General features: G+C 37.4%; 1 protein-coding gene across 1 annotated transcript in view; it reads right to left on the bottom strand.

The window, feature by feature from the left end:
- Positions 1-23,202, bottom strand: part of tsnare1 (T-SNARE Domain Containing 1) — a 188,743-nt gene that overhangs the window by 78,963 nt on the left and 86,578 nt on the right. Inside the window, exons 7-8 of the mRNA XM_088928592.1 lie at positions 20,608-20,763; positions 1,654-1,726 (exon numbers count right to left, since the gene is read on the bottom strand). Of these exons, the coding sequence (XP_088784718.1) occupies positions 1,654-1,726; positions 20,608-20,763 (229 nt within the window). The remainder of the gene's footprint in view (positions 1-1,653; positions 1,727-20,607; positions 20,764-23,202) is intronic.

Here is a 23,202-nt window from a genome sequence, read left to right as displayed (position 1 = left end):
GATTTAAAGGGCAAGTGCATAAGAAAGACCAGATTCATAATTATTACTTAATGAGCCTCACTCCCATTATCCGTCTTGTAAAGGAACACCCGGGATTAATTAAGGGGTAAGCAATGAGATAGGGTGTGTACTTTTCCATTCCAGGAAAATAAAACACAAATTGAATAATTAAAATATTGTAGAACTTTAAACAGCAGTAAGGCAATTGTGTGTATGCAGGTGTTTGTTAGCAATAAAACTTAATGCTTTAACTAACTACCAAGCAGGCTAGAGGGTCCAAATAGCCTCCTCTCTTTTCTAACTTGTTTTATGCTTTGTGCTGTACAGTACATTCAGCCAATGCATAGGATTGTAGTTTATTAAAAAAAAATAACCTGTAGGAAAAAAATAAATGTAACTGCAAAACATTTTTTGTGTGGTGCAGTAAAGAAGACAAAAATTAATAAGGTGTCTTAATGATGTTTTGGTAGGGTATACCCTACTGAACACCATACATTGCAAAGTAAACTCACTGAAAGATGAAACTCATACTGTGAGCTCTCTGTCTAAACCCATACCCTGTTTATGGAATTCAGGAATAATGAAGACAAATCACAGAGGAACAGTTTAATCTAAGCACTAAGACCTAACATCCATATCTTTGTAAGGTAGAAGAATACTTGAGGACATGGGAAGAACATACCAACTCCACACAGATAGTAGTCTAGCTAGACTCAAACCCAGGACCCTGGAACTGTGAGGCACAAGTGATACCATGCAACAGCACCTCCCAGGAAGCAAAACATGAGGTTTAATTACATCTTAAAACTTGTACATTGGTTTAATGTCCTTCATTATCACTTTTTTACTCTGTCATCTTGGATTCCTTTTGAATTAAGCAATGCACAGTAATTTAAAGAAATAGCAAATCTATTCACTCACATTTTACTGTCATTGTACTATTTCAATGTGAGACACAATGCTATAATCATAAAAAGACATTAAAGTCAACAGAGATCTAGACTTCTGAACTGTTCTTTAAACTCAGGTAATTTCTGTATCATGGAGATCATTGTAGAAAAAAAATATTTTTTACAGCTATTTTAACTTGATTTTAACTTATTTTAAATTTCTAGCTACTTTAACTTGATTTTTATAATGCATATGCATGATACGTCATTTTGGTCATTCTATCTTGTGTTTTGGTAAAGGTCTAAATCAAGATTAAGTAGACTTGATAGTAAAACATAAATACAGTATGATGTTGCAAGCAGTTGTGAAATAAAGCATAAAAGTAACGACTTGTTGTTAAAAATGAATATCAAACAGATGAAGCATATGTCATGGTTTGAAAATTTTAGAAATGACTGAGCACAGAATTAATTAAATACTTGACCAATCACCCCAGACTACAAGTACATGACTTTTATCAGTGGCTTCCTAATTGTGGGTAATGAAAACCTGGCATCAAGTTTGGACCAAACTATTAATTAAAATTGAAATTATTTTTTATCAAAGAAATTTACTGACTTTTAAAAATTTGAAGAAGTCAATTGCACTCACATTGCAACACTCTGTTATGATTAGATTATGCACAATATGATAGATTAGGTAGATATTTTAAGGCAGTAGACTTTTCTGAGACATATTACAAAAAGACATAATCAGACTTACCAATACTGTCCCCCTGCTCATGTACCAGAGAGGCCAGGTCCTTCATTATCTGGTTGACATCCAGCATGTCTCTCTGTGGAGAAAAACAGTGCTTTATTTAAGTTTTTTGTTGGCCTTCCTGATGAACACATCACTCAAATTAATTCCTTGATCCCACCTTTGTCCTGAGAACTAACAGTATTAGACCTATCAGCAGGTATAGGATGATTTTTAATTGTTTTATAAAGCTTTCAAAAGTAATTTGTAAAATTACATATGCCATATGTCATACTTTTCTCAAAAGTCCACTTCAAACAGTAAGTCTGCTAAAACCGGACTGACACTATTATCTCAAACTTGAAGAACAAAACAATTTATAATTATGCAACTCTTGCAATTCATTTTACAGTTAACAAATGAATGTAAAGTTTTGAAACAGTATTCAGATTATATTTTAATATGCACATCTTAAATTAAAAGGCTCAAAAGGGGAAGGAAAGCATTAGGTTATTAGGTAATCCAAATGTACTGCATCAGGTCTGCTCAGACATTGTTCACTATTTAATGCTAGTGGATATGAAAATGGCAGCCTATAAAGACTGAAGTCAAATATAGGACACATGTGTACTGAACACTGTGATACACAAAAAGCCCACTGTCCATTAGTACCATTATGTGTTTATTGTGAGAGAAAGAACAGAGTTTTTCTATTGGTTTTCTTAAATATTACAGGTCAAAAATGGCAGTCTGTTCCAAAATTTCTAACTAAGCTTCCCCAACTATACACAAGTTTAATCTCACATAACTCTAAGTCTTCCTGTCTTTCATAATTAAGTTTATTCAAGATAGAAAGTAATTAATTAGAAATGGCTCTTTTCATAGTGTTAGGCTGCAATTGCTTTATCATTTTGGTATGTGAGTGCAGCAAATCTTATGTTCTATGTGTGTGGTGTCCTGTTCTTTTTTCTTGCTGTAAGTGGTATTGCTAAGGACTAATAATTCTCACTACAGGACTCTGATTATGAATTTACCTAAATAAATAGCATTTGTTTTCCTCAAATTTAAATTTCTCCAAGGTTCTAATCCAAAGTGCATTTGTAAATGTTAGAACACTGAAGTACATTTTACAAAAAAGAAACCAGACAATTATTTGTATAGAACTGGATTGTAGGCAACCAATTAAAACAGGTGTATGTCCTGAGGGAAAAAGTAAACAAAAAGATTAAATGCTTATTTCCACATCCTACAACCACAGGGTGGGATACCCATTGCTGTCATGTAATGCACACAATCTCAACAGTCCAGGAGATGGCATTAAACCCACATCCACTATTTTCTTTCTCATGTCAGAAAAATATATGTCAAAAATAAGGAAGAAACTATTGATCTGAAAGCTTGAAGGCACAGTTCTCCAGTGAACCTAAAGCTTTCAGTTCCAGTACATCTTTGTTAAGAGGATTCCATATTTAACACATGATGCTGAATGACTTGGAAGACCCATGAGAGCTAGGTTGTCCTAGCAGTCTGCAAGGAAATACATACAATACAGTACCTTTCAATTCAAAGACTCCACCCCCACACAAGAGCGTTGCTCAGGCCATCATACTGATTTAGCTCAGTGGTGACACACTCCCTGTCCTGACTCTGAGGCACTGCAGTAAAAGAGACAACTAAAGCTGGGTTACCTCCCTAGCCAGCCCCAGAGCAGGTTTGTTCAGCTCACATATGAGCACAATTTTGACACTGATCCTGTCAGAATTACTGTACAGAACATAAACCTTCAGTGCAGTGTACTGCACTGCTTACCTCCATTTACCCCTCTAGAGTTAATCAAAATGTAGTTCCATGTAAGCACAAAAGGAAGGGGCAATCAAAGGGAATAAACAGAAATTTTATCAACTGTAACAAGGACACCCCGTGCATGTACTGGAAAAAAGAAAACTTGACCCTTTCTCTGAACCTGTCTTGTAATACTATTTTATAGATTTACTTCAGTTAAAGGAACATGTTCATTTCTCCTGAGTTTTTTACAACAGAAACAAAATCCAATTGTGAGATTGTCAACGGTTATTTTGTGTCTTGTCATGTTTTTTAAGGAAAGAGAATAATAAGCAAAGGTCAAAAACGTTTTTCTTTATCTGTAGTTTCAATTGTCATCTGAATCAACTTGCGCATTACAAAACAGTCCACATGACACACCAAGGCTCTTTAACGTCCGTAAGCAATAAAATAAATTGACATTTGTAAGATTCAATTAAGAATGAAAAACAAGCAAAATGCTATGCGTCAAGACGCTGTTGTCAGTGAGATTGTTAAAACAGCTGTTATTACTATTCTTCTGTTTAATAATAGATAAATTCCTGAAAAAGAAATATAAAGGGAATGAAACACAATAAGACCGCAGAGTGATCTGTTCTGATAAGACCTTTTTGTTAGTGTTGTCATTTGATGAAACCCCTGTGAGCTTGTGTATATTATCAGCAGCAGGGGACAGATTTTCTGTGAAGGGCTGACAGGACCAAAGAGGAAAGAAGGAGGTGATGGAGTGAATTGTGAGTTACTGCACTTCCCAGTCACCCTACATCACATGGATATACTGTACAGTATGGTGGACAGAACAGGCAACCTGCCTACCATAGAGAACAACTATCACTGTAATGATGCACACAACTATAATTACAGTAGGTGCTGTTTTTAGGGGAGTATATAATGGCACCCATCAGTTACATCTGACAAGGAAAGTAATATGCATTGCATTTTTGTATATTATATTAATATGTATAAAATCAGATTTTTTACCTGTTTTTCTTCCCATATTTTGAATTCCTGTATTTACCTGTTTGATGATATTCTGAAAACTCAATCATGTTTCAATATAAAAAAATATTCTGTTTTTATTGTATGTAATGAGCCTTTGAGGGGATTTATTTCTAAAGCTGTAACAGTCTGGACCATACCCAGTGGGTGTCTCTGCTGTAAGGGTAATCTGTAGATCCAAAAGAAAGTGAAGTCATGATCCTGTCTTTAATGGATAAATTTGAGATGCAGACTGAATTACTGGAGTGACTCCTTGTCTTTGGATTTGACAAATTAAATAAGTGTGCTATTTATTTTCATATACTGAAGTAGACTTGAATAAGGTTGATAAAACTGACAAAATTTTAATTTTGAAATATTGTAGAGTGTTTTTTAATCCTTTAACCAAATAACCAAAATAAACAAATTCTCATTTATACTGATCTAGTACCTTTTGATCTGGCATTCAAAGCCCTTAAAACTATAACAATATACCATCGATTATCAAGTGATTTAATAGATTTCACTGTGTTAATGGTTTACTTTTCTTAAAGTAACAACAGTTTATAAAATGCAAGACACATTAGCTATTTTCCATGTTTTTGATTTTCAGTATAAGGCAATCTTTTAAGAATTGAAAGCAACCTAAACAGCACATACTGTAAGTGCAATGTATAAATCTCTGTAAAATCATAATTCATAAATGTGCATGTCTTTCCAATGATTTTCTGTCAGTAAATGTACTGTAGTAAGTCTCTCAAAATACTGCTCTTCCATTTTTGTGATCTATTTCACTCAGATTTGTGAAGAGCTGTCATTGAAGAATGTAAAACTTTTTTGGAAACGTTAACTTTATATTTTAAAACGATTTATTTAGCAACTAATTAAATCTTACAGAATGCCTATGCTAGAACACCACTGTTGACAGAATAAGACACATTGTCAACCTTAAAATAGAATAACTCTATACTCTGTCTTACTTAGCAGATGTGAGGAAAGCCAACCATATTTTATCTTATTTAGGGGCAGCCTAACTTAAAACAGTGTCTCTTATTGCGTAGGCTACAGTATGTACACATGGCCTTTCAATTCAATGTGTAGACTGTCAGCAATTGAATGCTCCTCTAGACAACTTCTCAGATCCTATTAACTATTGCCAGCCTTTAAATTAGTCCTTTCTGTGTACCCTGCTAATCCACAATGGATGCCTTCTGTTTGTGCAAAAAGAGCAGATACAGTGTAGCAGGCCTGACATGTTCTGACACATTATGCTCATTGCAGCCTCCTCTAACACAATAAAATATTTGTGTATTAATACTACTTTGGGTAGAAAACAACACACAGAACAAGTGGCCTCATGAAACAATACTGTAGGTGGTAATATTCCATTTTCATAAAGCTAATCTCTGGTCCTCTGTTAAATAGTGTATAGTTACTTTTAACTGGAGGTGCAGTAGGTGAATATAACTGTCAAAAGCAAAATAATAAATAATTCAAATGTGGGTAATTAATTTAGACAATTGCTTGTATGGAATAATAATTGCTAGGTGTATCAAAAGGCAGGATCCTGGTACAGCGGTATTCTGTACAGAGGTTCTGGTGAAAAAAGCAAAAAGTCATTAAACTAGCTGGACCAGTTGTGAATTGCACTTTCATGCTTGGAAAAATATCTTTACAGTACATACCAACACTGGTTAGGAGCAGCCATACAGTTATAGCTAAACTCTGACACTCCAGGGCTTTACCTATTATATTGTAGGAATATGTAGATTTGTTTTAAAAGTAGAATTTTGTTATAGTGTTACTGTTCAGTAACATTCATTTACCATTTGTTGTACAGTATGTGCAACAAGCCCACCAAGTGATGGGTGAGGTGTACTGTAGCTGGGGCCCTCTAAAGTGGAATATGTCCCCCCAGAACGAAAGTTCATCCTCCACAGATTTTTCTCTTTCCATTATCTTTGCGCTTGTCACAGAATCCTGGATCACTGATCTCAGATCTTGCTGTAGCTTTTCTGTGCTCTTCAGCTCTTTTATCAGGGCACCAACCTTATGTGAAGTCCCTTGGAGGTTTCCAAGGAAAAAATGAATTCCTGGGACATGTATTGTATGTGTGGAAACTTACTGTACTGAGCAACCCACCTTTTCCTGTGTCTTCTAGCTTCTTGACCCTTAGGAAAAGCCTCCACTCAAATCATCGGTTGGAGTCTGGTACAGGTAGATGTTGCCAGATGTAGCTGATTTGGCTTAATATTGTTATTAAACATCTGTGCTGCAGCTAGTTGGATTTCATTGCAAACTTTTTTAAGGTTCAAATTTCTGCTTATGGCCAGTCTCAGATGTAGAGATATTATGTTATCATGGTCCTGTCATTATACTCTTACTATACTCACGCTATAATATTTTCACTGGACTTACCACACAAAAGTGTGCTCTTTGACATAAGGGACAATATTAGGTTACTTCTACCTTGGCCACCTCTAGGTGGGGTTTGTCAATTAAAGCGACCAGGTATGCTAGTCCTATATAGATTCATGGGATACGTAGGAAATCTATTGGTATAAATGCACAGCAATATCCCCCAGGACAGAGAATGATACATAACCCTCTTTGTCAGGAAACCAGACCTGCTCTACTGCTCTTTATTAGGACTTTTCTTTTTCTATATTTAGTGTAAGCTTTGTTTTGACTTGACCTTTCGCAGTTCATCAAACTCATCTTGAAAACACTGTGCATGTCTTCTCATTAAAATATTATAAACACTAGTATGGAGATGTGACACAATAATTAAACTCTTAAATTCACAATGAAGATACATAATCCCATCTATATTCTGAGTGAAACCTCTAAACGTTGGAAGTGAATGAATAAAATGTGTCCTAACTGTATTCAGAATGTCTGGATTAATGTCTGGATTAATGGACCAGATAATGTCCACCAGCCACTGACAAATTATTTTAATTTAATGCTGCACACTCCATAACAATAACAACAGTATGCTTGAGGGCTTTTATGGGAAGTATGGCATGGCTGAATTACCCAAACAGTTCTCCTGAGGACATCATCCATGACTTCATTGCATAGTAGTTCATTTGTTCTTTTCTGCATAAAGCTGGCTTATCATTAGCTCTGTGAGTAGCAGAAAAAAATGGATACTCTTTCCAGATTGTGAAAAGCCATGCCCAGATCCTCATTCACAAGGAGGAGACTATTTGAAGCTTCTCTCAGCATGTTTTCATGCTGCAATCATACAATGGACTGAGAAAAAGTTTATATAGTCTAATTTACAGCATATTGTCACGATTGTAATCCCTGCTCTTAAGGGTGCTCCGGCTCTTTTACATTTTCATTGATCATATGCACCTGCCTCCTATCCTACCCCTCCTATTTTAAGGTGGGCGGTCTCGCTACTCCCAGCTCTGCATTGGAAGAAGGACGCCCGGAGGCCTGCCTACCTTGGGCAGAGCGGTGGCTCTGCGGCTAAGGATCTGCAGCTAGGACTGGAAGGTTACCAGTTCAAATCCTGGGGCTGGCAGAGGAATCCTACTCTGTTGGGCCCCTGAGCAAGGCCCTTAACCCTAACTGCTCCAGGGGTGCTGTACAATGGCTGACCCTGTGCTCTGACCCCAAGCTTCTCTTCCTGTCTGTGTCTCATGGAGAAAAAGCTGGGGTATGTGAAAAGATGAATTCCTAATGCAAGAGATTGTATAGGGCTAATAAAGAAACATTATTATTATTATAAATTATATACCACCAAGTTGCCCAACGTCTGCGGCTTGAGGACATAGGCCTCGTATTGGCATCCTGACTAAGCTGAGTCTGGGGCTCAGAGCACCTGGTCCCATTTCCCTATTTTTATTCCCGCTCCCTGCACCGGATCCCGTTCCGGTTTTTAACTTTGTCTTGTTTTGTCCTGGATGGATCACCCAGCTCTGGACTCTTGCTATTCGCTCTGGATTTCCCTTTGGACTCCCTCGGACTTGTTCACCTGGACCACGTCCCCCCAAGCACCAGTGCACAGTCGTCACGCCCCCCTGTTGGTCTACCAGCCCAGTTCCTCGTCATCTCCTCTCCATGTCTGTTTTACTCCCTTCTGGATTATACCGTCTGCATAGGGTCCTGACCAACGCATTGTGACATATATAGTGTAATGTTGCACTGAAAAAGTGATGGTTAACTGAGCAATACTATCAATTACAGTATTTACCAATTCTACAGTAGGCCAGCAGCCATATCACCCTGCAACTCACAACTAGCAACCCACTGAAGCTAAGCAGGTGTGAGCCTTGTCAGTACCTGGATGAGAGACCTCCTGGGAAAACCTAAGGTTGCTGCTGGAAGAGGTGTTAGTGGGGCCAGCAGGGGGTGCTCACCCTGTGGTCCAGGTGGGTCCTAATGCCCCAGTATAGTGACGGGAACACTATACTGTAAATAAGCGCCATCCTTTGGATGAGACGTTAAACCGAGGTCCTGACTCTCTGTGGTCATTAAAAATCCCAGTTTGTTTCTCGAAAAGAGTAGGGGTGTAACCCCGGCGTCCTGGCCAAATTTCCCATGCCTCCTAATAATCCCCCTCTTTGAATTGGCTACATTACTTTGTTCTCCTCCCCCTCCTTTCCCACTCCGATGGCAGGCGGAGCGACGCGCCGGTTGGAGTATTTCTCAGTCACAGTTGATGGCAACGTCAGCTCAAAGATTTGGTTCAAACCACCAAATGGAGACTGGTGTGCCGACAAGCGGACCCTGCTGATTAACGCTAGGAAAGAGAGACTAATTCTACAGTATACAGTACACTGTACGTATCACTTTTTCTCAAATCCAGACCTCAGGGTGCAGAAATCAGCAAGTTTCCTATACCTCTTTAAATTGCAAACATCTTAAGACATCAGAGATGGGATCAATTGATCTAGTTAAACTTTAATTGGATCAGTTTAATGCTTCGCACCAGGTGCAGAGTTGATCACCACTTAAGGGGTCTTAGGAAACCTATTAGATTCCTGACGCTGAAGACCAGAGTTGAGAACCACTGATACATATAGTACTTGATTTAGATTTTATTACGATGAAGGTACAGTATACACCACAGTAAAATGTCCTCAGGAAAACTGCAAAGGGTAGTGGTTCTTAGAAAATATAAATTGATAAGCAGGTAACAACTACATTCCTGGCTGCAATGCCTGCTACTAGTATTGTGTAGCCAACTGAATTCAGCCTTCCATCCAGTACATTTCCATATTCCCCTTCTCCAGGACTACTGCTGCTTAAACAGAAACAGAATGAACTGTACTGTTTTCCCCAGGCACCTCAGAATCCTGTCATGAAAGCCATTGATCACATCTGGGAATTTATGATACGACCAAATAGGTTACATGGAGTACAGCAAAAATACTCTCTAATTTTTGGCAAAATCTGGATGAAGCTTTGCATAATAACAAGCCCTTTCCATCAAAATCTTTTCTCACCTAAAGAAGATGCCGCCATCTACTATTTTTAGGTGATAGCAGCATTTTAAACAATAGATTTGCTTTATTTCAGAATAGATGTCTGTGCATGCAGATTACTATTACTACTGATTACTATGATATTATCTCAATCTTGTTAAGCACTGAAATTGAGATAATCAGACAGTATTGAACACAGTGTGTTTACAGGATCATTTACACAGTAAAAGGGTGTTTCACAAAGTAAAAATTAGTCAGAAGGGGGTTCTACTGTATATATTTCTAGCGCCTTAAGAACAGGCAAGGGTGCAAACTTTATCCAATTAAACCAATAACTAATTTAAAGAAACACTCCAACAGGTCAATTGAAAATGTAAACTGCAATTAAATTTAACTAGAAAGCTACAGTACCAAACATTCCTCATTCATCATGCCAACAGTGTGTTTTTTTGGATTTTTTTATTTTAATAGAAAATTTCATTAAGAGAGCTTCATATGGATGGCAGAATGGTTAATTTCACATACTGTATTAGGACATCAATAGGTGTTTTCTTTGCTCTCAGAAAAAAAGTATAAATGATTCTTTTTGGATAAATATCTCTGTGGTTCCTGCTATATTATCCACATGCTCTGTAGTGAGGGTGTGAACACAAGTCATTTAAAATGAAATATCAGGGCATATCTTTCTTTTGAAACTTTTTTGTGTCTATGGTAGGGCACTGAAACTCTTTTCTGTGCATGGTAGTGCATTTATTATGATTCATTCATTCGGTTCAATTTTCACTACATTTATAGACTAAAGAAAATGTAAACTACTGAATCATTAAATAAATTATACAACAAAAAATATTGACTGACATTTCTTGATTTTATTCCTGTCAACCTGACTCTTCAAGTTCTTCAAGTAAAAAGACTACAAAAGTGGAAGACATACATGGTTAGTAGCATATTGTATTCTACTGTAAATGTAAGCATTTCTTTAAGTTACAAAACCCATTGGTTTGAAACAGATCCTGTTAGTTTCCGATTCATGAAATAAGTCGCATTTTATATCCTATCAACATGATATATGGGTAAATTTGCCAAGACAAATAGGTATGCATTCAATCAATTCCTTGCAATTCCTTTGACAAAATGATGTCTCAGTCCATTGGTCTTGTCTTTGTAACACCCATTAAAGCTTGTTATCAAAATATTTTAAAAAAACAGTAACAGAGTTTCATATTTGAAACATAGTGTGGAAAATGCTGTAGGGTTGTCTTTTTGAACCGATATTTATAGAATATGTCAAGATTTCTGTTCTTCCATAATTTAAGTGCATTTGGACAGCTGCTCTGTTTATGTCTGAGTGGAATTGATTTTATTTGTGCGGGTGAAAAAATATGACTATACACTTAATGGTAAATCGGAGGTCAGATTACTTCAATACCAGATTTCAGTCTGCTCTATTTCTATGTTGTTACAAAAATAACTGGCATACAAATGAACCATCCCACAATGCAAAGCATCCTTCAAAATTATTTTCAGAACTGGACAATGTAACAATTGGAATTTTTGATTTGTGGATTTACTGGTTCTTTAAGCTTAATTAATAAAGATCATAACCTATAACTGGAAATAAACTACAATGAAAAAAAAAACTCCTTAATGTTAGAGAGCAAATGAAGACATCTTAATAGCCCATTTACAGTTAATCATCCTCAAAATCTTCCCTAAATAGGTTTTCAATCAGATTGCTGAAGTAGCTAATTATTTTTGATTATTATGGTACATTTGCTGAGAAAAACACTGTCTTTCAGTATCTTTCACAGTGGACTGAATGTTTTGATTTCTCAAAATGAAGCCAACTTGGGATGATCTATAAATATGAAAATGGTCCATGTAAAGAAATCAATCAAATTGTTCCATTATTTTTAACCAAAATGATCTGTTTTTTTTCAGCTTGGCAGGTCTTATCATTGAACACTGGAGACCTGCAATGTCAGTCTTTCTATCAGTCACTATATTGGAGATACACCACTAATAGAGCTCAATCTGTTGAGAAATTAATATTAGGGTAATAGAACTTAATAGACTATTGGAATGCTCATTATAATGAGATCAGCTGAAATCAAGGAAAAATACAACATTTAGACAAGATGCTGACTTTGGCTCTTGGACTTTGAAGATAGTGTATTATTCTGCAAGTTAAAAAGTGTGGGTGGTGTAAGTAGGTCTAGTATGATGTGGATGAGCACTTTGAGGCTGAAAGATATTGTTTCTTTCTCAAGTCTAATCTTTGTTTGCTAAGAGATGCTACATGCTAAGAGAAGATCAGCAATACGTACTGCATATTCCTTTAACAATCACATAGACTTGTTTTTTAATCGTTTCGAAAGAAAAAAAAATCTGATTTGTATAGGAAATAATTAAATGAAAGGTAACATAAGCAAAAAAAGTTTAATAGCAGCAATAAGTTTACAACAGACTTCTAGACATCCTCTCTAGCAGATTAACATTTCACTCAGACAGAGCTTTTTATTAAAGAGTTCACCACTTTTCACAGGAGAAGAAAATGTTGTTCCTTAATTCGATAATCTGATAAACAGAGAACTGTGAAACCTTAACTTCTCTTTTGATTCCCCTTTGCTTTTCTCTCTCCTGTATTCGACATAAACAATGCCCAGAGAAAAGGAGATACAGCCGACACATCACGTTCCTATTTCAGAAACAGCAGGAGTCCATTTGTAGCCCACTGTGGAAAAATGGGCTCAGTCACAGCTCTTATTGACAAACGGGGATCTCTAAACATATTGTATAGTTTGTTTCTTCTCTTTATAAGCATTAATTTAGGAAGATCGGCCATTTTGCTGCTGGGCAGTGTAAACAACCCAAAGAGTCATTGCAAGTTAAAAACTGTGGTGTGGCATAATTGTAGCCTAAAGACTCAATTAAATAGAATTTAGATTTATTACATAAAAATTAACTGTCAATAAAATTAGATTTCTCTCATCCTAATTTATCCCTTGGAAAGATGCTACCTGTGTTAACAGCAGACACTCATTATGTAACAGCATAACTAAATTGAAGATTCAGTATGAGTACTCAGTTAAAGCAGTACATATCTGAAACACATGTATTCACACTTATTTAATTCCTTTGGAATAGTTTTCCTTTATGCAATTTAATGTTATTTATGACATTTAGTGAGAAAAGGCTTAACAATGCTCCAGTTCTTATTTAAATTCAAGCTTCCAAACAATGAAATAGACTTGGCATGATTCAGTCTCTAAATATACTCCCAAGGCTCTCAGTGCTCATCTCCAGAACTGACAAAGTGAGATGAGAACACTCCTGTTAAATTATTTCTGAGGTGTTTCACCATTAGTTCATTTTAACACGTTACATTGGCTGGTAGCTAAGCTGGTCATTTTATGTACTTTTTTTACCTCTACTTAGGGGGAACAGAAATTGGTCCTTAACTGGAATGGTGTCGTTTTGTACCAAAAGGTCCTGTTTTTTGCTGAACTCTGAAGACAACTAATGAACATTTCAGTACACAGCTCATTTCACAGACTCTGACCACTGACTACCAAATGAGGTTATATTAACAATGTCATTATCAATGAAAAATGACCACATGAAGATGTCTTGTTGAATGTCCACTGGAATCTCAACTCCATCTCCTTTCAAAGTTCCACAAACTTGACACCCCCAATGTGTCCAAATGTTTCCGTCAGTAACTACTCAACAAATCACATTTTTGCTTTCCTTGATAGATAAATTAGATCACTTGTAAAGGATCTTCCTGTGGAGTGCATCTTTATTTGCCAGGTAGTAAAAGTCTGCTTCTTCTCTTCCTATACTGGTTTTGTACCTATTGCTTTACAAGCAATGCATTAATGATTGTGTTCATGTCACTATCAGCTCTAGCAATCAACTACAGAAATCTCTACATCACTTCAGTCACTGCCATCCATCTCTCCAATTCGCTGTTAATGAATGTTCCATCACTCTTCCTTTTTAGGACATAAGTCTTGATTTACTACCTGGGACTGAAAACCACTGTCTATTACAAACACTGTGATTCACACAGTTACCTCCTTTACAGCTTCATCCATCCCAAGCATAATAAAAGTTTTTTTTCTTTCTCACAGTTCCTCAGATTCAATAATTTGTTCTGCAATGAGACTGACTTCCAAAATGAAGCCCTTATTCACATAACACTGATATAAACCAATGTTTTTAAATCATAAGTACAGTACATAAAAATACAATTAAATGTTTTATTGAGATATAAACAACCCTGAGAATATCAACACCATGAGCAATTCCTTCACTCAGATCTGCATTCTCATTGTCCTTACTTGCAACTATCTTATACATCCTTAAACATTGTCATTCACCACAATGATGGTCTTACAGCCCTCAAGCACACACTGGACAAATACACTATGCTTGATCTACCTACCCACACTCTTGTACATCTTGCATAATTGGTAGTCAAACTGAATGCCTTCTTATTCAATAACCATTTTATTAGCAGATCAGTTGATTTGCCATGGGCACCAGGATGAGCCCAGCTATGCTAATATTTTTGTCGGCTGGGTAGAAGAATGCTTCTTCACTTCATACACCACTTTGTACCAGACCCCTACAAGCAATACATCAATGACTGCGTTGGTGCGGCCACATGCTCTAATGACCAGCTAGAGCATTTCCTGCACCACTTCACTAATTTCCACTTATCCCTCAAGTATACAGTTAACATATCTTCCACTACTGTTCTGTTTCTGGACAAAAACCATCCATGACTCTCTACTTCTATTACAACCACAGATTCACATAGTTATCTCCTGAATAGTTCCTTCCTCCCCATACATACTAAAAACTCTCCCTTTTTCACAGTACCTTAGACTCCAAATACTTTGCAGTGATGACATGGACTTCCATAATTAAGCCCTCAAAATTGACTCTTTTTTCATTAACAGAGCATATCCTACCCATTTTATTGACAGGGCCCTCTCCTGAGCCAAAAACAGCTCTTGGATTATCAACCCAATTAGGAATTCCCAGACTCACAACTGCATTCCGTTGTTGCTTCCCTACCACCCTAATACCCTTTCTATTCCCAGGACCATTAATGACAACTGCCCCATCTTACAGGATGATCCTTCCACTGGTACCCCCTTTTCTTATTGCCCCATCATCTCATATCTCCAACCACCTAATCTGCCTAACCTTCTTGTTCACAGCTCCCTTGACCACCCACAGCAATCATCCATACCAGGTAGTTTCCCCTGCAACAGAACTCGCTGCATCACCTACAGTATCAATATACTGTATATCCAATACCACGCACATTCAATGCCCCTCTGGACATATCATTCAGATTAAATCATGTGTTTACAGAAACCTTATTTACTGCATCTCTAGCAGAAAATGCCCAGCTATTTACATGGGTGAGACAGGAAGGAGACTGGGAGGCCATTTCAAGGAACATGTCAGGCCTGTGAGGGTCAAAGATCTCTCCAAACCCTTAGTTTCCCATTTCACCTCTGGCCACGATCATACCGATTGTCTACATCTTCACAAAGGGGTCTCAGAACTTCTATTGCAGAAAGACATCTGAAACCAAAATTATCTTGAAACTAGTTAAAAGGCTCACACCTTCGCCTTCTCTTAACAACAGACTCATTTCCTACTAATCCTCTCTATTTATTTGCAGGTTTTGACTTCACACCTCTCTTTCAGTTCTTTATGAGTTCCTGAGTGACTCCTTCTCTACTGCTCCCCGCCCCTCTCAACAACCCCATCTTTTGTTCTCCCAATCTTTATCAGATGCTGATTTCTCTGTCTCCCTCACACCTGAAGAAGGGTCCATAGCAGACACATTGTGTCTCTTCTTTCCTTTTCAGCATGGAATAAACCTTTACCTGTTCTTTTGCAACTAATACTGTATGTGGTGAAGATGCTGAACACACTACGATTTGCAATTTTTAAATAAATACTGTTTTATCATTGATTGAATTTACTTTTTCCCTTGTTGTTATTAGGACCGTAGAAGCTTGTGTCAACACAAAAACTGAGCAGACAACTAATACTTAGAGTTTAATGTTTCCTTCCAGGAAAGCCCAAATGACTTTAAGATAGCTGAAAATTATAAACTGAAAATCAAGATGCCTGGTTCTGCTATCATTTTTCCAAGTACAGTTTCTACTGTATAAACCAGGAGACCTGAGAGGTTTCTGCCTGTCCCCCAACCCCATCTTCCCATGACTGTGGAGAACAGCACACTGCTGCAGTTCTGAACCGCTAAGCAGATTGTCACACATGCCTACAGCTGAATAAAGATGACATTTTCAAGCACTGTAGAGAAATAGCTAAAGTGTTAGATGGCTCTGACTGAATAAACGGTTTATAATATAAAATATTTTCTTTCCAGTTGTAACTGAATGGCTGTTTGTTGATATACAAGCACGCAGCAGCCATAAATAAAGCTGGATCAGCAAGTAATAACATCGTTTTTGCCAGCATCCATTCACATACAGAGCTTTTAAAACCATCCTGCCTTGGAGAAATGGTTTCAGCTAAATTACTGAGGCATAATGAGGCCCATCAATTCACACCCGGTTGAAAGGCTTTTTTATACCAGGATATTTGAGCAGCTAAACTGCACAGACACACTCAAGCTTGCACAACAACAGTCTCACAAATACTCAGTCTCTCTCACACACTGACATCTCATAAAGATATCTGAAATGTCTACAGAGATAGATGTGAAATACACAATGAAAATGTACTTTTACCCATGCTCAAAACAGTGCAAAATAGCATCCTCTTATATAGCTAAATGCAAGGCAATGAAAATTCATACAATTCAATTTTCTTCTGCTGACAATGCTTGAGGACACCAAACTCACCTACACAGCCATGAACCCACGTTCTCAAACAGCAGAACAATATTATTGCTCTCCCAGGTTACATAACCTTAATAGTTCCTGATCAATGGAGTCTGGTGTTCAACATCCCAGAGTAAGCATTACTGAGAATGTGCACCTGCATGAACCATCCAAAATTCTTTAATTAACCCACAAAATATTTCAAACAGTATTTTTTTATCAGCGAATTATTAGCCAAGCTGCAGCCACGTCTATACCAACTGTTAATACACATGACAAAGGCTCTGATTATATTAGAGAAAAAAGAAATCCCAAACATGAAGGATAATACAGGCAATGAGGCTTTGGGCGGAGACCAGCTGTTGGACAACAATTTAGACCTTTTTTTCAGAATTTCCATGTCAGGAAATTCAATTTCCATGACATGTCAAGTGACATTTGGACCGTCCAGGGAAGATGAAACAGCTTACAAAACTTACAAAAAAGTCACAGATTGGTTGTGATTCTAAATTTCCGTAGAAAGCTACAGCACAGGAGAATGGATGAAATACACTTCAACTAAATTGAAAAAAATATTGTTTGTGCTTTACTGTACCTGGTGAAGCTAACTATTACCATATTACTATATTTTTGCAATCCTTTTCAGGCAAAGAATGATTTTTTTTAGGCTCCTTCCTATTATTAAAATACAGCCGGGAACACATACGTTATTTTGTGTATTGATAAAAATATCAATAATGGTTACAATACATACAGTACACATACTGCATATAGTATACAATATGCTTTAAGCTGTACAAATTTTAATTGCTAGAAAAAAGGGTAATTATGTTGTGGTTGAATGTTTTTTCTACAATGAAGAAATTGTAAGTAATCTCTGTGACAAGGTGAGGAGCTTGATGGTTCCGGGGGACATTGGAGTTCAGTCACTGGTCCTCCAGATCGAGAAGAGCCAATCGAGGTGGCTCAGGCATTTGCTGAAGATGCCCCCCGGGCACCTCCCACTGGAGATGTACTGGGCACAGCCCACTAGGATGAAAACCCTGGGGCAGACCCAGGACACACTGGAGATATTACAGTATGTCTCTCAGTTCGCCTGGGAATGCCGGGAAGTCCTGGGAGTCAGGAGGAGCTTCGGACTGTTGCTGGAGAAAGGGAATTCTGGCCTGCTCTGCTCAGACTGTTACCACAGCGAAACTCACACCAGGAGTAAGCAGTTAGAAAATGATGATGATTATCACGATGAGAAAATGCAATAGTGGATAGTTACGGCATAAATGAATTCAAATGTTCAATCAAATTAACCCAGGACAACAATGCATCAAAAAGCACAATATTTTAACAAAATTGTTCCTTGAGATGATGAAATCACATTGAAGAGACATAACGAAAGCATATACTGTCTACACAATCACAAACAAAAGCTCCACTCACCTGATTCCGGATTTCAGTGTCAGGGTCACGGCGAACATCACCGGCAGAGAGGAAGTAGGTAAGGGAAAAAGTACACATTGCATTAATGGACATGTACAGGCACAAAACAACTGTACGTAGCACAAGTTTGCAAACAGATCATTTAAACCGTGAACACAATTGCCTGTTTTTTTTAATGGCATGGGCGGGGCTCTAGTTTTAAGAGGTGTAGGTATGTGAATTATTAGTGGCCAATACTGTACTCTAGCTAATTAAATCTGTACACTGGAATGGAATGAAGACAAATATATAGTGTACAGTAAATGCACTACAAATAACTGGCATAACGTAATGTAACTGTTTAGGTATTTCTGAAGCTGTATATTTTCTATATCTGTATATTTTCTGTATCTTGTGCATAATCATATCTCTGTTATTTCACAATTAAGGTGGAAATAGCAGGTTTAGTTTTTGTCCATCTACAGTATACCTTGCAGTTTTTAGATTTTTTTCCCCAGCTATGTGCCCTTGCTAATGGTACTGTATGATAAGATACTTCAGGAGCAGTTGTTCTTGGGGCATACTTGGTACAATACTTTGATTGATACTGTAAGTTAAATATATTTTTCCTTTCTTATGAATTCAAATTCCACTGAGTCTTCTATCATATACAGTATCACCTTAACCTGACCAGTAAAATAGCTATCCCTGTTTGATTCCTGTGTTTACTTCAAAAACTGTTTATAACCCCACCCTTTTCCCAAATTTTAAAATGTTTTACAACTGTATTATTTAAACAGAAAATAAAATAAATTGCCTGTGTGCCTGCAATATTCCATTAACACTGATTGGGGTTCAGAATAAGGCTAATAGTGTTTCATGGATAACAGAGTTTAGTGCTGTAGGTTCCCTAGGGAGAGAGCTGCACAGCTCCACAGAATTGTGATTCAGACCAGAGGAGAAGGGGAGGGGGGGTCAACATGGTTACTACTGTCCGACACTGTTTAAAATTTTCCATTAAACCAATACACTAGTGGGTCTGGTTTGAACATAGAGGCCAGCTTGCAGTTAACAAAGAGAATGAACTTGAGGTTAGGCTTGGAATAGCTTCAGAGCTTTTGGTGATAGGTAGCCTATGTTAAAACCAAGTATTGTACAAAAGTAAAAGAATCTTTACCAGGTGAATTTCAATACTCTGCACCAGAGAATGTTACTGTAAAAGTTAAAATCGTTCCTATGTATGTGTAAGGTCTAGGGTGTAGGGCACTACGTTTAAACTTTATGACCACTCAGACAATCACCAGATCCACGACTGCAACATGCTCTGGTGGACAGTAAAAGAATGGTGAACTGATTGTCATAGATGTCGGAAGGGATGAACCATGGAATGGCAGGAGATCAGAAAAGACCCTATGCGTAGCGGCAGGACAGGGGTTAGCCTGGGCTCAGCAGTTCAGGAGTCTTGTAGAAACCAAGGCAGCGGACGTGGGATGACCTGGTGCTAGGCGGGTCTCAGGACATCCGAACATCAATGCTGAACGAAGGGGAATTAGTGACCCGGAAATATATAGACCCAGACAGAGAGACACCGGAAGGACAGCAAAGCACAGGAAACTAGGGACAGGACAGAGTAGAAGCTGACACTGACACTGATATCCAAACTGAACCATAACTGAACTGGAATTTTGTAATACTGTAATTTTGGTTAAAATTTCTTAAAGGGAGAGAGTATTCTACTGGTGTAAAAGTTTCAAAAGTTTAAAAGTCCTTTTCACCTCTCCTCTACAAATCCACATTCTGTTTGGTAACTTTGGTAAGTTCCTTCTTTTGTACTGAAATGGACTCTCCCCTTGTAAAATGTTGTCTCTGTAAATAAATATTGTACAATACTAATTCTGGTGAATTTAAATGAGTTTCATAGAGTACTTTTAAGTAATACCTTATTAGTTCATATCTATAATGAAATACAAATGCATAGACTGTATGCTTTCTCTTGGAACTCTGGTTTTCTCCCGCAGTCCAAAGACATCCAGTCCACGTTATAACAGGTGTCGCTAAATTGAATCCTGTGTGTGAGTGCATGTGATGAATGTAGTTCATTCATGCTGGGATATGATCCTGACCTTATTGACCTTGATTACTGACCTTATCAAACCACAAAAATGGCTCTATTTTCAAATCAGTGTATAATAATAATAATAATAATAATAATAGTTATATATAAAGTATATTATAAAGAGCCATGATCCAGAAACAGAACATTGTAGAATTCCATTTCTCAGCTTGCAGAGAATGGAAGGTCCTCTAGATTATTTTCCTGTGCATGGTTTACTCACTGATAAGGTTTATGCCATTTTAAAATAAGTGTTCGTTTAAAATTCAAATTTTAAATTTAAAAACGTTGAGCATGAACTTGTAAAGTTGTGGTAGTTGACAGGCTGTACCTCTATCTGTAGCAACGCCTCCTCCCTCAGCCTGAGGGCCTCCACATCCTCCTCGCTTATCTCTGACAGGATGGCTAGCCCCTCTCCCTCCCGGGCCTCTGGCGCACCGAACACAGGTTCCTCATCACACAGCTTTGCAAAGGGTGTCTGGGGACTCTGCACACCCACACACAGAAATAATTAAGGAAATAATTAAATCACTCAGAATAATTAACATAATGCAGTAAACCTGTCACCTTTCCTTGTCTAAAAGGTTTTGTGTCTGTGTGCTGTGTGGGCTCCTGCTTTGCAAGCCCAATGCCTGTCTGGAGGAACATGTGACCACAGTGCTGTTTGTAGAACTTTTATTTAATCGCAAGTTTTGTATCATTGCCGCGGCAAAACCTTGGAAGAAAGACAAAGGAACTGAGATTGAAGAGCTTCATTTTCATCCAGGTGAGTACAGTGTAATTTCTTCAAAAGAAGGCAAAAAGAAAACAAAAACTCCTTCGTGAAATGGCCTATATCCATTTTCATAACATTGCTAGATCTCATCCAGGATTAGTTATTCTTGATGTCTAAATGTAAACCACAGAATAGTTAATGCTGAACATTTTATGTTAATTCAAGTTGGATTACTTGATTATGTACTGATCAATGTTCTGCTGCCATATGTTGGCCTAATATTGCTTACTAGGTGATATTGTCAATGGTTTACACGTGAGGGGTGACAATTCTTTTTTGTGCCCTGTATTTGTATTCCTCACAGGATTGCCCTCAGTAGTCGCTGTGAATCTGGGGGATTTGTGGTGCTCTTCTTGAGCAATGTGATTATACTGAAATTGAAACAGAAGTTGTTTTAAACACAAGGACAAAAGAAAGGACACAAACAAAAAAGGCCTTTTGGTCCTTCTAACCCTTTTGATAGTTTCTTGAAAGAAATGGGGGCATCAGCTTCAGCAATGGCTGGGCAGCTTGTTCCATACTCCCACAACACTTTATGTAAAAAAAGTGCCTTCTGTTCTCGGTTTTAAAAGCACTTCCAAAAAGCCTTTGCATCACCGTACCGGCAATCTTGCCAAATACTGGACAACCAGGCCATGTGGCCTTGAAGGGTTTATTTTTTACGTTCAGCAGAGATGTATTCAACATGTCTTAAATCTTTGCAGCTCTCCTAGGGAATAGAATTCCTGCACCTGATGTTGGAGCTGCACTGTGGTCAGACAGCTGGATAGATAAGGATTGTCTCAGGTCTTACCCTGTCTGCCCAGCCCTGCCTAATCCTGCTTCCCACCACACCGCCTACACTGAATTACCTGCTTTCATCTTTGAAGTGTCTCTTGGCAGTGCAGCTGTGGCCCTGCTGCCCACTCCTAATAAAGGGGCTTGTTACTAATTAGACAGAGCTGTGGATTGTCTGATGTACTGCAGAGATAAGGGCAAGAGTGCAAGGTAGGAGGCAGCCCTTCTGTCTGCATTGACATTAAAAAAGAAAGTAACGAAAAGAATATATTAACTTCAAAATAAATTAAAACAATAACTGAAAAAAATAAGATACCACCCCTTCCCAGAAAAAAAAAGTCCTGAACTATGAAGATTAAAGGTAAAATCTATTTGACACAAGGGTAGGAGGACTTTCAACAAACAAGATTACAGTTTCTATAGCTAATTGACCCAAATAGTGGGCGTCTCTCTAGCATTAACATTGAGAACATTGCATTGATCCATTAACTAATTAAATCGCATATGTATTTATTGATAAATCCCCCACAACTATTGTTTTGTGATCATTATGTGAGACATAATTAATCTTTGTATGTATGCTAAGTTGCTGTATTCTGAATTACCATTACAAAGGTTTTTTTTAATTTCAAAATCCTTCTATTTCCACGGGATTTGAAAGAATAGAGTTCTTAATCATCTTCTTAACTACAGTACACTTAGAACTCAAGCTATCTTTCTCTTTGTATCTATCTATCATTTTGTAATCTCTTTTTGTGTCACAGTGTTGGCAATACTATAAATATGCTGCATGAATACACATTTAATTTGCCATTAAAACCTAGGAAAATCTTTAAGCTCTGAACTGGGATGGTCATGGGAGGTATATATGCTCCACTGACCATTATAGGAGGTTTTCTCTTTTTGGTATGTGCTCTTTTAAATTGAAATCTTGCAATAACAAGTGGAAAAGTGCCTCAAATATATGGATTGTCCAACATACAGTACAAATGATAACTTTTGCCCCCTACCCACAGTGTCACATTTTAGTCATTTGCAATGAATCTATACTCTTTCTCAATTGTTTTTTTAAACAAACTATATTGATCAAACTAAACACTGTTACAATTGAAGCAAATTGTCAGCAAAATCTACAAACTAAATATACAATTTGAAATTTCCTCATGATATGAGTTTTCCATCCAAAGTCAGTACTTACTGAAAGAGCCTTTGACAGCATTTACTGTATTGTAAATGTATTTTTTAATTGATCTACTAGCTTTGCATAATGGAATGGTTTAATTTTGGCAAATTCTTCTTGTCAATATTGCTCCAAGTTTGTTGGGGATTGTTGATAGACTGCAGTCTTACCATAAATGTTCTTTTGTCAGGACA

Source organism: Atractosteus spatula, chromosome 12 (genome assembly GCF_055471065.1).
Source record: "Atractosteus spatula isolate fAtrSpa1 chromosome 12, fAtrSpa1.hap1, whole genome shotgun sequence".
Lineage (NCBI taxonomy): Eukaryota > Metazoa > Chordata > Actinopteri > Semionotiformes > Lepisosteidae > Atractosteus > Atractosteus spatula.
The sequence above is the reverse complement of the archived record's forward strand: the minus strand, read 5'-3'. Positions and strand labels throughout refer to the sequence as shown.